This window comes from Tursiops truncatus, chromosome X, assembly GCF_011762595.2.
Source record: "Tursiops truncatus isolate mTurTru1 chromosome X, mTurTru1.mat.Y, whole genome shotgun sequence".
NCBI classification, from domain to species: Eukaryota; Metazoa; Chordata; class Mammalia; order Artiodactyla; family Delphinidae; genus Tursiops; species Tursiops truncatus.
In genome coordinates this window covers 110,595,390-110,610,474 of record NC_047055.1, presented here as the reverse complement: position 1 = coordinate 110,610,474, position 15,085 = coordinate 110,595,390, and the positions used below count along the sequence as shown (strand labels likewise).

Below are 15,085 nucleotides of genomic sequence, written 5' to 3'. Positions count from 1 at the left end.
AGTATTGAAAAGGCATAAGATCACTCTGAGAACTGTAGAAAAATTGGACTGATGAAACAACTTCAGGAACTGTCAGGTTTTTCTTAAAGAATGTTTTAGAATTTGTTGCTTTGTTCCTTTAGCACTACAAAACAAGGAAATGCTAAAAATGTCCAGGAAAGAGAATTTTTTTTATTGAAGTATAGTTGATTTACAATGTTGTGTTAATTACTACTGTACAGCAAAGTGGTTCAGTTATACATATATATATATATATATATATATATATATATACATTTTTAATATTCTTTCCCATTATGGTTTATCACAGGATATTGAATATAGTTCTCTGTGCTGTACGGTAGGCCCTTGTTGTTTATGCATTCCATATATAAAAGCTCACATCTGCTGACCCCAACCTCCCCCTCCAGCCCTCCCCCAACCTCCTTCCCCTTGGCAACCACCAGTCGTGAGTCTGTTTCATAGATGGGTTCACTTGTGTCATATTTTAGATCAGGAAAGAGAATTTTACATCCTCATGAAGCCATTCACATTTGACTACAGAAAATGAAGCGCAAGAAGGTCAAATAGTTGACAAAGACAGCTTAATAGGCTAATTGCCGGGCCATAATTAAAAATCATACTTTCTTATTTGGACTTAGACAAGGCTATGTTACCAGGAGTTGTGTTGGAAAAAAGGCACCTGCAAAAGTCCTAGGAATAAAATTTAGCATCCATCCCCACCTACGAAAACACTTAGACACTTTTGAAGAGCTGTTCATTTTAAGATGCTGTTTCCTTATGATAAAAACAATATGTGTTCATTGAAGAAGGCATACAAAAAAGTAAACATGCAGAAAAGGGAGAGTAGAAATAATAAATTCACTTCAGATTCTTTGTGAGGTAGAGCCTTGCTATTCCAAGTGTGGTCTGTGGACCAGTAATGCCAGCAGCATCACCTTGGGCCCTTGGTAAAAATACAGATTCCAAGGGCCCTCCTCCTTAGAGGCTGATGCAGTAGATCTGGGGTGAGGCCCAGAAGTCTGTATTTTAACAAGCATCCCAGGAATCTTACGATTAGTTTTTTGGGAGACTCACTGCTTTAGAAAACTTTTTCATATGTACTTCCTAGCTCCGTAATACTATAAGATATGACCCAAATGATTTTGTACTCCTATGCCATTGAGTTACTCAGCACATTTTCAATGGTGGAGGTAATTTCTGTTGAAAGATGGAGTTTGCCATGCTGTATGTGCATCCTTCAGCACCTAGTGAGTTGGTTTCTTCTAGTGTCTGTTATCTTCAGTTGTAAATTAGTAGGTACTTTTGGAAATTGTATTAATTTTACTTCCACAAAAGCATAATTTACAACCAGGGGATAGATTGGGCCTTGGTTTACTGTATTAGATAATCTCTTTGGTGGTGATTACACTTTAGAATTGCAGGACCTGTCATGACAAAGGGCCCAAGAAAGACCATGATTGGAGGAAGACATTAATCTGGTTCTTGACAAAATGATAACTTAGACAGATGTAAACATAGTGAACTATAGTGTAAGAAAATATAGATAGAAAAATGAACTGCAGACATTATGTACATAACATAAATGACCTGCAGATATTATGAAACTTCAGTTTTAAATAGACAAAAAACAAATCTCTGTCACATAGTTTACTCTTCAGCAACCAGTTCCTCAAAAACAACTTGTATTCTGTGTTTGTTTATGAGATTTCAAAACACTATATGCTTCTTGAGAATTTTGATAACACTTTATTTGCATGGCACAGTAAGGTTTCTGGACTGCTAATCATCTTTGATCCTCACTTGTGTTGTGGCACAAGAGTGGTCAAGGAAACGTGCCCTTGGGTTCCCTAGTTACTATATTAGTCAGGACATACCAATCACTGTAATAAGCACCTCTAAACTCTTACTGGCTTGTACAATGAAAATGTGCTCTGTGCTCCTGGAATGTCCAACATGGGTGTCCCTGTAAGGCAGCTTTCCTCCAAGTAGGGACTTGGGAACCCAGGCTCCTTCCATCTTGTGGTTCTGCCTTCCTCTGGCTTTTTGGAATCCTCTCCATTCAGCCAGTGGATGGAGAAAGAGAGTGGAGGATTGCACAAGAGGTTTTGTGGGAAGGCCTAGAAGTGGAATGCGTCACTTCAAGCCATAGTCCATTGACCAGAACTCAGCCACATGACCCATTTAACTGCAAGAGAAGCTGGGAAATATAGTCTAGCTTCGTGCCTAGGAGCAAAATATCAAAGAACTTACCTAATTTTCTGGTTTGCTCCTCTCCCTCACCTCCATGACTCAGTGAGCATCTGATGGTGGGCACTCCTGTAATTGCTTTTGTAACTTCAAGGCCTAGCATGGTACTTCTCACATAGAAGATACTTCCTAAAAATTTCTAAAAGTTAACCAGATGGCCCAATGCCCACTGTGCAGGAGGTGACATAGGAGCAGAACCCCAAAGGATAAGGAGGAATTTCCCAGGTAGGGAAGAGTAGAAAAGGGGGATGTTGAGCATGTTGGGTGATGGGACTAGCATTAACTTGGATGTTGCCTTTGAGGCAACAGTTTCTGGACTTCCCTGGCGGTCCAGTGGTTAAAACTCCACACGTCCACTGCAGCGGGCATGGGTTCGATCCCTGGTCGGGGAACTAAGATCCCACATGCTGTGCAGTGCATCCCAAAAAAAAAAAAAAAAAAGAGGCAACAGTTTCTGATTCAGTAGATCTTGGGGGAGGTCCAGGAATTTTCTAACAAGTTCTCAGGTGATGGTGAAGCTGCATACCTCTGGGCTGCCTCTAGGATTTAGGAAGGTCTCTTTGGCTTTGAGAACCTTCAAGAGGTACCTGTTTGGCTTACCTCAGGTGGTTTGACTCAGGAGCAAATGCAAGCTGTGGAATCTGAAGACCCAAATGTTAGTCCTGGAATTGACCCATACTTAGAAGTCCTTTGACCTCTGACCTTTGTTTTATTTATCTGAAAATTGGAACAATAATAATAACCACCCCATAGCATCGTCATGATCAAAAAAGGTCTTTATGATCTCTTAAATGCAATACAAATGTAAGCTGTCACTAATTGCAAACAAGGGGCAGGAAAATGTTAAAAAAAAATCTTCCTAGTCAGAGTCTTTGGGAAATGATTTCATGCTGCTCTCTTAGTGGTGGATTCTCTCCTGAGATGCTTTGCTTTCCTCTACTTTATTTATTGCCATTTGGGGAAATTACCATACTGCTAAAAATGCTTTTTGAAAAAAAAGGTATTATGTGTTATTTTTCAAGGACTGTTGCTGAGTCTTATTTTTGTTTTGTTTTTTGATGCATCTGAGCATTAAGTGTCAGTAATTCAGTCATTATGGTCAGATCTGTTCCTGGCGTGGTAATATTAGCACTCCAAGGCTGTGCTCCCCAGCATTCTGTCAGTGTATTTATAGCACGCTGGAGCAGCTCATCAGCGCCATTGCCTCACTGTGCGAGCTTCCCCAACTCCGTCTTCTAGCTCTCAGAGGTCTTTGTGTGCTATTGTCTCGGTCATGCCTTGCCTATGAAGGCCTCACACACTGTTCTTTCTTCATACCCACAGATTTCTTTGAAGTGTGGTTGTTGGAGTGTTTTGGGGTCTCTGTGACTGGCCAGGAAATCTTTGTGGAACTAGAGGTGTTAATCCCTCACTGTGTGGCATGGGGAAAAGCGCAGAGGCTTTAAGAGTCAGATACACCTTGGTCTGGTCTAGCCTCCACTGCTTATTACACCCATTCTCCAACTTGGTTGCACATTGGACTTAGCTGGGGGGGATTTAAAAACAATAGTTATGGTGGGTCTCACCCTAGAGATACTGATTTATAATTGGTCTGGTGTGGCCTGGGCATCTGGACTTTTAAAACTCCCCAGGTGATTCTACTGAGTTGGAGACCGACTGATTATGGGATCATGAGGCATTACTTAATGGTTCTAGGCGTCAAGTTTCCTTTTATGTAAAATGCGTACAATAACATCTCTCCTATAGCAATGCTGTGGGAGTTATAGATAATATGGGATGCCTTAAGCGGTGTGATTTTGAGGGAGCAGGAAACGCCGAAAAATCTAAAACCCCAACATACTTGCATCATGCTGCCTCTTTTACCGCCAGCATTAGGCCACATCCTAACAACTTCCCCAATTGATCTGGCTCATCACAGACCCCTTGAGGGAATAGCTTTTGAATTCACGTAAGCATATCTGCTGGCCATGGACCTCCTTTGAATCTCTACCTATGGAGCCAGCACAGCTCTCATACCACAAAAGCAGTATTTTAAGGTTGAAGAACATACAGACCTTGTGTTAGGGTTGGGCTCTGCCCCTTTAACAATCTAGATTTCGGACCCTAATTGCAGCCTGTGTGTTCCCTGCTGTAGCTGGCCTTTCTGCCTATAGCTCTGTGAGTGATGGCCCTGCTCAGCATCCCCTCCAACACAGAAGCTATTCCTGCATTATTCAGCCTGTCCAGAGTTCATGTTCCTGCTTCACACCCTGAAGCCTTCATAGCCCAAGCCCTGTCCCTCTCCCGAGGCCTACTCGCATCCCTCAGGTTGAGGTGTGCACTCTCCCCAGCCCAGTGTCTGGCATGCACTTTTGGGTGCTGGGGTCTGACAGATCATTATTTCTGTGCTTGCCTGGTTCCCTGCTTGGCTAAAAGACCCAGGAGATCAGGGGTACAGCCTTCTCAGCTGTCCATCTCCCCAGCACCTAGAACTATTAGTACATATCGGGTGCTCAGGATGTGCTGAATGAGTGAATGAAAGAAGGGTTCCTTATGTACTTACCGTGTATCCCATTCAATTAAAAAACCCATTTTTCGTGAACAAGCTGAAATCTGAAGTTCCCTGTCCCCCACCTACACTCTTAAGTTCTCTTGAATGTAGGTGATGAGTTCCTATTTCTTTACATTCCTCATGGCATCTGGGATGATACTTGGACAACAGTAGGTGCTCAGTGAGCACTTCTTGTCTTGCTCAGGATTAGGGATATGAACTCAAAACGTCCAAAGGAATGACCTAAAACTACATGTTTATTATAGTGCCTCAAAAGAGCATGGACAAGGGCTAGATTTTGCTAATGAGAGTGGTGGTCTCCGAGGGGAAGTGTGCACACCTCAACAAGATCCACTGGGTCTGAGAAGAAAATTTTAGAACTTCTATATATCTTTATTCTTTCCATTGAAAAAATAACTAGGCTATATTGAGTTTTGCTATATAGATGGCCATGGACCCTTCATTTGATCTGCATGGCACATATGAGGCAAGACAGTGTTACCTTCACTGGTTAGTCTTTATTCCATATATTAAAAATAATCTCAGGTCATTTACATATACCTGTAGATTTATGAATTTTATTATTGGTTTAATCCTCACAAAATGGACAAGTGATTTAAAAAATTCTTGTAGAGAAACAGGAATTGAAGCTATTACTAATAGTATAAGCACAAAGCGAATGGGAAAAAAATGGCAGAAGTGGCCCTTCTCCCACTCTAGTTACGCCATCTTGGTTGGCCAGCTGACAAGGTAAAAAACAATGCTGTGCTAACCAGATCTGGGAAGGATATGGTCAAAATATTTTGAAATAGTCAAGACAACCATATGAGATGTTGATTTACATTGACTGTCATTGTATTAACCTAATCCTGTATGGATAATGTGTCTTGAAGAATTAACTAAAAGTGTTTGACGGATTAACTAAGGACTTTGGAAAATATCTTTATTTCATTTTATCTTTCAAAATGTCTATTTCTATATTTGTGAAAAACATTCCTGATATGTTAGTCCATTAGTATATCTCTATATAAATTAAAATGACTATACATATATTTGGGTGTGTATGCTGAAATAAATTTAATTGCTAAGAGTGCATGTCCACTGGGTTAGGATGCCATGCAAATGAGAGTGTGGGTTGTTCTTGACGGGCCAGTTGCCTTCATCATGTCACACTGCTCTCACATGGCTGGCTGACCCAGAGCCATCTCAGGAATGTGTGTTATTGGTCACCACGGTAACGGCACAGCTGGGAGGGGATGGGTCATTAAAAATTCATCATCACTATTGAGTTAGAAATTAACTCAGATCACACATCCTTCTAAGGTCAGGGCATGTTTTGCTTATAGAAAAACAGCAACACTTAAGAAAATGTAACGGATTTTAAAAAATATGTATTATGGACATTACATGAGTGTATGGGGTTGTTCATATGTTTGGAAGTGAACAGCAATGGAAACTAGAATTTACTCTGTCAAACATTTTGTTACTTATTTTAACTTCACAGTAGCCCTATAAGGTAGGGATCATTCTCATTGTATGGCAAAGATAAAATCAGCAAGCTTAAGTGAGTTGCCCAAACTCCCACATCTAGTAGGTTTGCAACCAGGGTGCATATCTAGATAATTGGTATTAGCCAATATATTGCATTTTGTTTCCAAAAGGTAAGAATTCATCTTCATTTTATCAAGTCACTTAATAATTGGAAGTTCTTGACAATTTCTAGACATGAAAGGCTGGGTAACAGTGGACTCCATGTCCAGAGTGGGAAAGCAAAATGTTCACGCTGAGGCCTGGGGCTGGAATTTTCGTATCATCTATCTGTATTAGGTGGTGAAAAGCAAGCCAATTTTGGTTGAGCTTATTGACACTGTATCATCTTATGTCATTTCTCAAGTGAAAGTTCTGCAGTTTTGTATGAGCAAGAGGTCCCTCCATGGAGCTTTGCCAACAGATTTTCCCAGGGTGTTCTGCAGAGCATCACATATCAAATTCAACACAACAAATGTGCTTCTCTTTCTGTTAACAGGACTGTTGCCAACTATTTGGTGTGGAGGATGGTTTATTCCAGAATTCCAAACCTAAGCAGGCGCTTTCAGTATAGGTGGCTGGAATTCTCACGGGTACGTTTTAAGAAGATTGCAATGTTACATCACTGGATAACTTCACTTGCTGGAACAGTCTGTATATTAACCAATCCAATAAAAATCATCTTCAGGGATTGGATGAAACAATTCAATTGTTTAAACAGAGGGAGTTTTGCATCTCAAACTCTATTTTTTTTGGCTTTATTTCTTTTTATTGAGGTAAACCTTACATACAGTAAGGTACACTCAAGCTCTTCTTTGATGAGGCTATATATTGAGGGCAATACTTGGGACCATCATGTTGTTTTCGTTTTCCCCTTCTTATCAGTTTATTCCCCTTTCCCCCAGTGTTTTTAAGTGGGTCATTGTAATTATAATTTTAATATTTCTTAGTGATATATTTGTAACTGTCTTTCATTTTCAGTATTCTGAATATTCAAAATATGCATGATATAAGTATTAGATGGTAAAGTTTCATCTTTAATTTAGGGGTAGAGTTTTGTCTTTAACTCTACCTTGATCTTCAGTCTTTTAATTTACCCGAATTCTACTAGGCCAAAGAGGCCTAAGTTTAGTCTCCTCTGAGAAGTGGCTCAACTGCCTGAAACACTTTTCTTCTCCCCCTCCTCACCCAGCTCTGTGATCTTTGCTCCTCTCCCACTCTTGTTCTCCTCTTAACTTACATAGGTGTTACTCTTTGTTTCAGAGGCTTTTGTCTGAGTAATTCTCTTACTAATACAGGGCTTAAGGATTTTGTGGCTTTTTTTTGTTTTAACATTTTAAGAATTTTGTGACTTTAAAAAATGTTTTAAGTTAATTTTATCTCAATTTGGAGTTAAGTAATGGCTAATTTTGTAAGCTATAATTTCATTTAACAGACATTTTAGTTACTAGAGAAAGTGATAAGTAGAGTTCTTAGTGGGTCATTACTCTTGAGTAGTAGCACAATTATTTTGGATACATTTTGGCCCTTAAAGTCACTAGAGTATTGAGCTTTATAGAGAACATCATAAAACAACTATATATGTTGAGGTCATATCAAAGGGTTAAGTTACAAAAAAGGTAGATTATATATATGTATCTCTGTTTTTAACTCCCATGGATCACATAAAAGATGGTACCCAGCTGCTTTCTACCCCCACTGTGAAGAGAATAGAGAGGTGTAAGAAGTAGTTTGTGAAAATTTGAGGTTAGGTGTGACGGGATGTTTCTTGAGCATAAAGTGCTAAATGTAATACTGAATTGCCAAAGAAGATTGTAGGATCTCTTTCTCTAGAAGTTTTAAAAATAGATTCATTCATTCCTTACCTCTGAGAGTGGTTGTGTTATCAGAAAGTAGAGGAAGAATAGATGAACTTCATTGTTAATCCCATTTGCTCTGAACCAACAACCTGGATCTAACATCGTTCAAGGGATGCCTCCAGCCACCATTCTCAGAGCCTCCGTCCCTTGCTGTCTGCCTTCACTTTGCATTTTGAGTGCTCCAGACTCCCAACCTGCAAGGGCAATTTAAACGATATTTATTTCTTTGCTTTCATCCCCCAAGAGTAAACCTTCGAGCCCTCCAAGTCCTGCTTTGGAGCTTCCTTACTTGTTTGTAAGTGTTTTCTTGAAATGGTTTAATTGGGACAGATGAGAAAAACATTTACATCTATTTTTTACTTGGTCACCAGTGTGTTCTGTTATGGCACAATGTAAATATGCTTCCTGGGTTGTTCATGGTGGGCATATTTTCCTGGTCTGTCTTGTGAATGTACTTCCCAGAGCAAGGAAACCCTCACTGGGCAGGAGCTTTGATCACCTACTGATGTTAGACCTTTCTTGGTAGAACTTTAGTTCTCAGTAGATGTTAACTACCATCTGGACACTTGGACAGCATCCCCTCTCATCCCTGTTAACTGCAGAAAAGCTATGCTATTGTCCAAATCCTTTGTTTAATGGGGAGAATTGGAAGGAAAGGAGGAATACATTATTATCCACTCTTAAAATATTTTCACTTAGTTTTAAATATAATGGGACAAGCAGAATATTTTTCTTCATCCGATTTTACCTTTGGTGTACTATCTGACACATGTATTTGCGTTGGGGCCTGCAGTGTTTTGTAGACAGTTTCCTTCAGGTTGTTTGAACTTTTTTTCAGTCGTTGGTTTTATCCAAGTGAAGTTCAATCTGGATCAATTATCTCCCACAGGTAATCCAGGGTACCACAACTTTGTTGCCTCAGTGGGACAAGTGTGTCAACTTTATTGAAAGTACGCTCCCTTATGTTGTTGGAAAAATGTTTGTGGATGTACACTTCCAGGAAGACAAGAAGGAGGTGGTAAGCGCTGCTCCCCAGCTGATAAAAACAAGGGCGGTTAACCAGATCTGACATGGATATGGTCAGCAGGCCAATATCAGCCTTCTAGCTCTTCCAGTGACGAATCTAGAGAACAGCTTTGCTTCAAAGAGGAATTCCTGCAGTACCATATTAATTGAAAACTCAAACTCAAATGTAGAATGTTATCATGAAAATTAAGAAAATTTAGAAATGAGAAAACAGCATGAAATCATGCCTTTAAGAGTCAGAATTTCTCCTGTAGAGATTAAATGTGTTAGGTCAATGCTTAGGAAAAAAGAGGACCTAAATAATTTTAGGATTGGATGTTTGAACTATTGTAATTACAAAAGGTAGAGATTTCTAGTCAGATTTCTTTGTTTTACAGATGAGGAAGCTGGAGATCCAGTGATGAAGTGATTTGTAATATATTTAACAACTTCTTTTTTTGCCAATTTTATTTATTTATTTTTTGTTCTTCAAAATAAGCAACTTTTTTAAAAATTGAAGTATAGTTGGGCTTCCCTGGTGGCGCAGTGGTTGAGAGTCCGCCTGCCGATGCAGGGGACGCGGGTTCGTGCCCCGGTCCGGGAAGGTCCCACGTGCCGCGGAGCGGCTGGGCCCGTGAGTCATGGCCGCTGAGCCTGCGCGTCCGGAGCCTGTGCTCCGCAACGGGAGAGGCCACAACAGTGAGAGGCCCGTGTACCGCAAAAAAAAAAAAAAAAATTGAAGTATAGTTGATTTACAATGTTGTGTTAGTTTCCGGTGTACAGCAAAGTGATACAGTTATGTGTATAATAGTTATATATATAATATATATAGTATAATGTAATAATTAGTGATGTTGAGCATCTTTTCATGTGCCTATCGGCCATCTGTGGAGAAATGTCGATTTAGGTCTTCTGCCCATTTTTTGATTGGGTTGAAAACAATTTTTTTATTGAAGTATAGTTGATTTACAGTGTATTAGTTTTGGGTATACAGCAGAGTGATTCAGTTATGCATACATATATATCTATTCTTTTTCAGATTCTTTTCCATCATAGGTTATTACGAGATATTGAGTATAATTCCCTGTGCTATACAGTAGGACCTTGTTGTTTATCTATTTTATATATATATTCGTGTGTATCTAATATATACACACTCCTAATTTATCCCTCTAATTTATCCCTAATTTATCCCTAAACTCCTAATTTATCCCTCTCCCCTTTTCCCTTTGGTAAACATAAGTTTGTTTTCTATGTCTGTGAGTCTATTTCTGTTTTGTAAATAAGTTGATTTGTATAATTTTTTTTGGATTCCACATATAAGTGATATCATATGGTATTTGTCTTTCTCTGTCTGACTTAGTTCACTTAGTATGATAATCTCTAGGTCCATCCATGTTGCTGCAAATGGCATTATTTCATTCTTTTTTATGTCTGAGTAGTATTCCATCATGTGTATATATGTGTGTGTGTGTGTGTGTGTGTGTGTGTGTGTGTGTGTGTACACCACATCTTCTTTATTCATTCATTCATTGATGGACACTAGGGTTGCTTCCATGTCTTGACTGTTGTAAATAGTGCTATTATGAACATTGGGTTGCATGTATCTTTTTGAATTAGAGTTTTCTCTGGATATATGCCCAGGAGTGGGATTGCTGGATCATATGGTAGTTCTATTTTTAGTCTTTTAAGGAACCTTCATACTGTTCTCCATAGTGGCTGCACTAATTTACATTCCCACCAACAGTGTAGGAGGGTTCCCTTTTCTCCACACCCTCTCATATTTAACAACTATTAAGTGGCTTAGAAGCAAACAAAATGCAGGGATTTTTTTCCCCCTTTCCTTATGCTGTCTTCTAAAAACTAGAGATGTGACATTTATTTCACAGAAAACACTGTCAATTTTTTTCATAAGCTTAAAAAGAAATCCTTTTATTTTGTAAATTTCTAAATATATATAGAAAGAGCATTGTAATCAACTTCCATGTACCCACGATCTGTGGCTATTTGTAATTGTCGTAGTGGTGTTAATGGCCCAACCAGATAAATCCACTAATAAAAGCTGAGGTTTAATTTCATTCATTTACTCAACAAATATTTGTTGAACATCTGTTATATACTAGACACTGTTCTAGGCACTTGGGATACAACAGAGAACAAAGATCCCTGGCCTCATTGAGATGACATTCTATTGGTGAGGGTAGACAAAAAAATCAATACAGTGCATACATTAACAAGTGTATTAGAAGATGATAAAGACTCTGGAAGACAGAAGAATGAGATCAGGGTAAAGACGACAAATCGGGATTGCTGGAAGGTATGAATATGTGGGGGTGGATTGTAGGATTAAATAGGATGATCAAGGAAAGCCTCATTGTGAAGATGACATTTGGCAAAGATTTGAAGGAGGTGAGAGAATTAGATATGGCATCTATCTGGGGGAAGAGTGTTCTTAGCAGATGGAACAGTTAGTGCAAAATCCCTGAGGCAGGGATGTGCCTGGAGTGGTCAGGGAAGAGCAGGGAGGTCCACGTGGCTGGAGCAGGGTGAATGAGGGTGAGAGAAGTAGGCACTGAGGTCAGAGCAATAACAGGGATGGTGTGGCATTTTATAATCCTTGTAGAACATTGTAAGAATGTTGGCTTTTACTCTGAGTCAAGTGGGGAGCTAATGCAGGCTTTTTAGCAGAGGCCTGATGTGACTTATGTTGAGAGGATCGCCCTGGCTGCTGTGTTGAGAAGAGATTGTATCAGGTCAAGAATGGAAGCAGGGAGGCCAATTAGGAGACTATCAGAGGGACCAGGCCAGAGATGATGGTGGCTTGGACCAGGTGGTAGCTGTGGAAGCTGTGAGAAGGGGTTGCATTCTGAATACATTCTGAAAGATAGAACCAGCGCAGTTTGCTGACAGATCTGTTGAGGGATCTGAGAGTAAGAGCTCTGAGTCTGATTAAATGGAAATACGGAGGTGCTGTTAACTGAGAAGAGGAATACTGTGGGGAGGATCAGGTTTGGAAGGCAGGATCAGGAGTTCAGTTTCGGCCATGTTGAATTTGAGATGTTATCAGACTTCCAGGTGGAGATGTCATGGAGGTAGTAGGGTATGAGTCTTGAGTTTAGGACAGAGGTTGGGGCTGAAGGTTGGAGGAGAGAGGAGGAGTGAAATGGTTGTCCAGGGGAGTGGGAGACTGAGTAAACTGAGGAAATGTAGTATGGCTGCTCTAGGTGAAGTTGGAGGTCATGAATTTTAAAAAGTCTCCTCATTTTGGCTGTGTTCTTCTCCATGTGTTTCAGCTACACTGGAGGAGAGGGTCTATTTTAAAATAGAAATTTCAATTTAGCTAGGTTTTTTTTTTCTGATGTACATTTTCTTTGTGAAGAATTATATTTTACAAATGGCATGAAGCACAATATCTAGGTATGATTAACTAATGTAGGGGAGGAAAAAGAATTTTTTTCTCTACTATTCTAGGTTCCTGGCTGAGACCCTCCTGTAATAAAAGATTAATAGGAGAAAACCAAATAAGTTTAATAACATGTGTACCTCTTCTACTCAGGAAAACTGAGTAACTCCCAGAAATGGCCCAAGCTACCACCTTAAATTCCAAGTCCAGCTAAAGACGAAAGAAGATGTTGAGCACTGGGAGAAGCCAGTTGTGGGCACCAGACAAAATGCAGTAAATAAGGGCATGGCTGTGATGCAGACTTAAGTCCTTGCCGTCTCCATTGCTAAGAGTTTCTAGAGATTTAGTCATGCTCCTCCTCTTGGTACAGAGAGGGAGACACCCTTACAATGGAGTTTACCCTTATAAACATTCATTTCTCTCACAAAAGGGTGATTTCTACTGTTTTCAGGACAATTCCTATGTCTGCAGCCTCTCAAAAATAATCAGCCCCAAATAATCAATATGCCAAAGGGGCATATTTGGGGATGGTATATTTTGCTTCCCTTCGCTAATAACAATCCATCGTAGTCAGTCAGATATGAATATGTAAGCACCTTGGGTGCAGGTGGTCATTAAACATTGAATTTAAAGGCAAAGAAATAAAAAAGTCTGTTAAGCCATGATAATTCCACTGGTTGGTATTATGTGTTGATATGTATTACAACTATGTATTATGTGCTGATGTTTGCTTCGGAATGCCATACATCTAAGCACATTTACTTGGATTTTTTTCTGTCTTTTGATACTTTGGAGAATTTTATGCCAAGTTCGAGACTTTATATTTGAACCTGTAAGTACTCTTCTTGTAAATAATTCCACTGAAGAATTAATGTCTTATTTCAAAATACTGAGTATTCCCATTGTGTTTTCTTTCACTCCTTGGTCGGAGTAAATGGATTGAGAATTTATCAGATAATCACAGTGGTAACATTGTAAGCCCTGGGAAGGATATAAAAACAATTAAGGGGTAATGGAGGTGTTTTTATATAGCAGGATTTTTTTTTTGGCAGTAGAAGAATTTTAAGTGATACGAAAGGTATGTGGATTAATTTGTTTGTCTCAGTTTTGGTGTGAAAGTCCCTTTTTCATGTGTCAGGTTGTGACAAGTAAAGTTGATTTTGGCACTTCCCCCCTTATTTTGATGTACGTGGGACGTGAAGGTAGTGTGATAGGTACACAGATACTCATTTATTTTACATAAAATTATTTGCCTCCCTTAAGCAGAAGCTATTTGCCTCAGGGAATACTTAAGTTGGAAACTTATAAGAGTAATATGTGGCTTTTTATAGCCGTGTTACAAGGCTCTCATCCAAGAACCACCTGGAACCACTGATTTACTTGAAAAACATTCTTTATTATTAGCTACAATCCAAAGAGAAAAACAAAAATATCCCCAATGACACAAATTCCAGAGACACTAACTCAGAGGGGTGGGTGCCATTGTTTTATTTTCAAAAACAGTTGTTAAGCAAATGAATACAGTCAGAAGGTTAAACTTCAGGTATTTCTCAAACTTTAATGTGTACAGGAATCACTGAACGATCTGGTGGTTAAAATGCAAAATCTCACTGCATTTTAACTGGGTCTGGGGTAGGACCCAAGAATTTGCATAACAAGCTCCCAAGCAGTGCTGACACTGCTGGTCTAGGGACCACACTTGGAGTAGCAAGGCCTTTGCATCATTCATGTGTTTGCAGTTACCACCAAAAAACAGCTCTGGCAATTCATGTGAGCAGGGCAGGCATTTGACTCAGGGCAGCAGTACATCGTTTGCTAAAGCCTGTTGCATTAGTGCAAGTAATCGCTTCAATTTTCAGATCATAGAAAATTTCCCCGATTCAAATTGCTTTAAGTGGACTGTGCCAAACCCGGGTGTGAGGGCCTTCAGGCTGCTTTTTAGTTCTGCTTTTTTTGTTGTTGTTTTTTTCCTCTGAGCTATTTAGTTTTCCTTTGAAAACTGATACCTGCGTTCCTCTAAGAGACTTTGTGCTTCTCCTCAGTATTTCTGTTTTTACAGCCTCTTTTTTTTTTAATAAATTTATTTTGGGGGGCTGCGTCGGGTCTTCGTTGCTGTGTGCAGGCTTTCTCTAGTTGCAGCGAGCGGGCGCTACTCTTCGATGCAATGTGTGGGCTTCTCCTTGGGGTGGCTTCTCTTGTTGTGGAGCACGGGCTCTAGGTGTGCGGGCTTCAGTAGTTGTAGCACGCGGGCTCAGTAGTTGTGGCTCGCAGGCTCAGTAGTTGTGGCTCGTGGGCTCTAGAGTGCAGGCTCAGTAGTTGTGGCACACGGGCTTCATTGCTGCACGGCATGTGGGATCTTCCCAAACCAGGGCTCAGACCCATGTCCCCTGCATTGGCAGGTGGATTGTTAACCACTGAGCCACCAGGGAAGCCCTCTGCAGCCTCTTAATGGCAAGTTGGCCCAACTGCCTCTGGTTGGCACCCTTTGTTATAGAGAGGGTGGGAGGAGCA

At 40.0% G+C, this 15,085-nt stretch overlaps 1 protein-coding gene across 1 annotated transcript in view; it reads left to right on the top strand.

The window, feature by feature from the left end:
- PHEX (phosphate regulating endopeptidase X-linked) overlaps nt 1–15,085 on the top strand; it is a 203,805-nt gene that overhangs the window by 59,514 nt on the left and 129,206 nt on the right. Inside the window, exons 11-12 of the mRNA XM_019927702.3 lie at nt 6,807–6,900; nt 9,056–9,184. Coding sequence (XP_019783261.1) covers nt 6,807–6,900; nt 9,056–9,184 — 223 coding nt within the window. The remainder of the gene's footprint in view (nt 1–6,806; nt 6,901–9,055; nt 9,185–15,085) is intronic.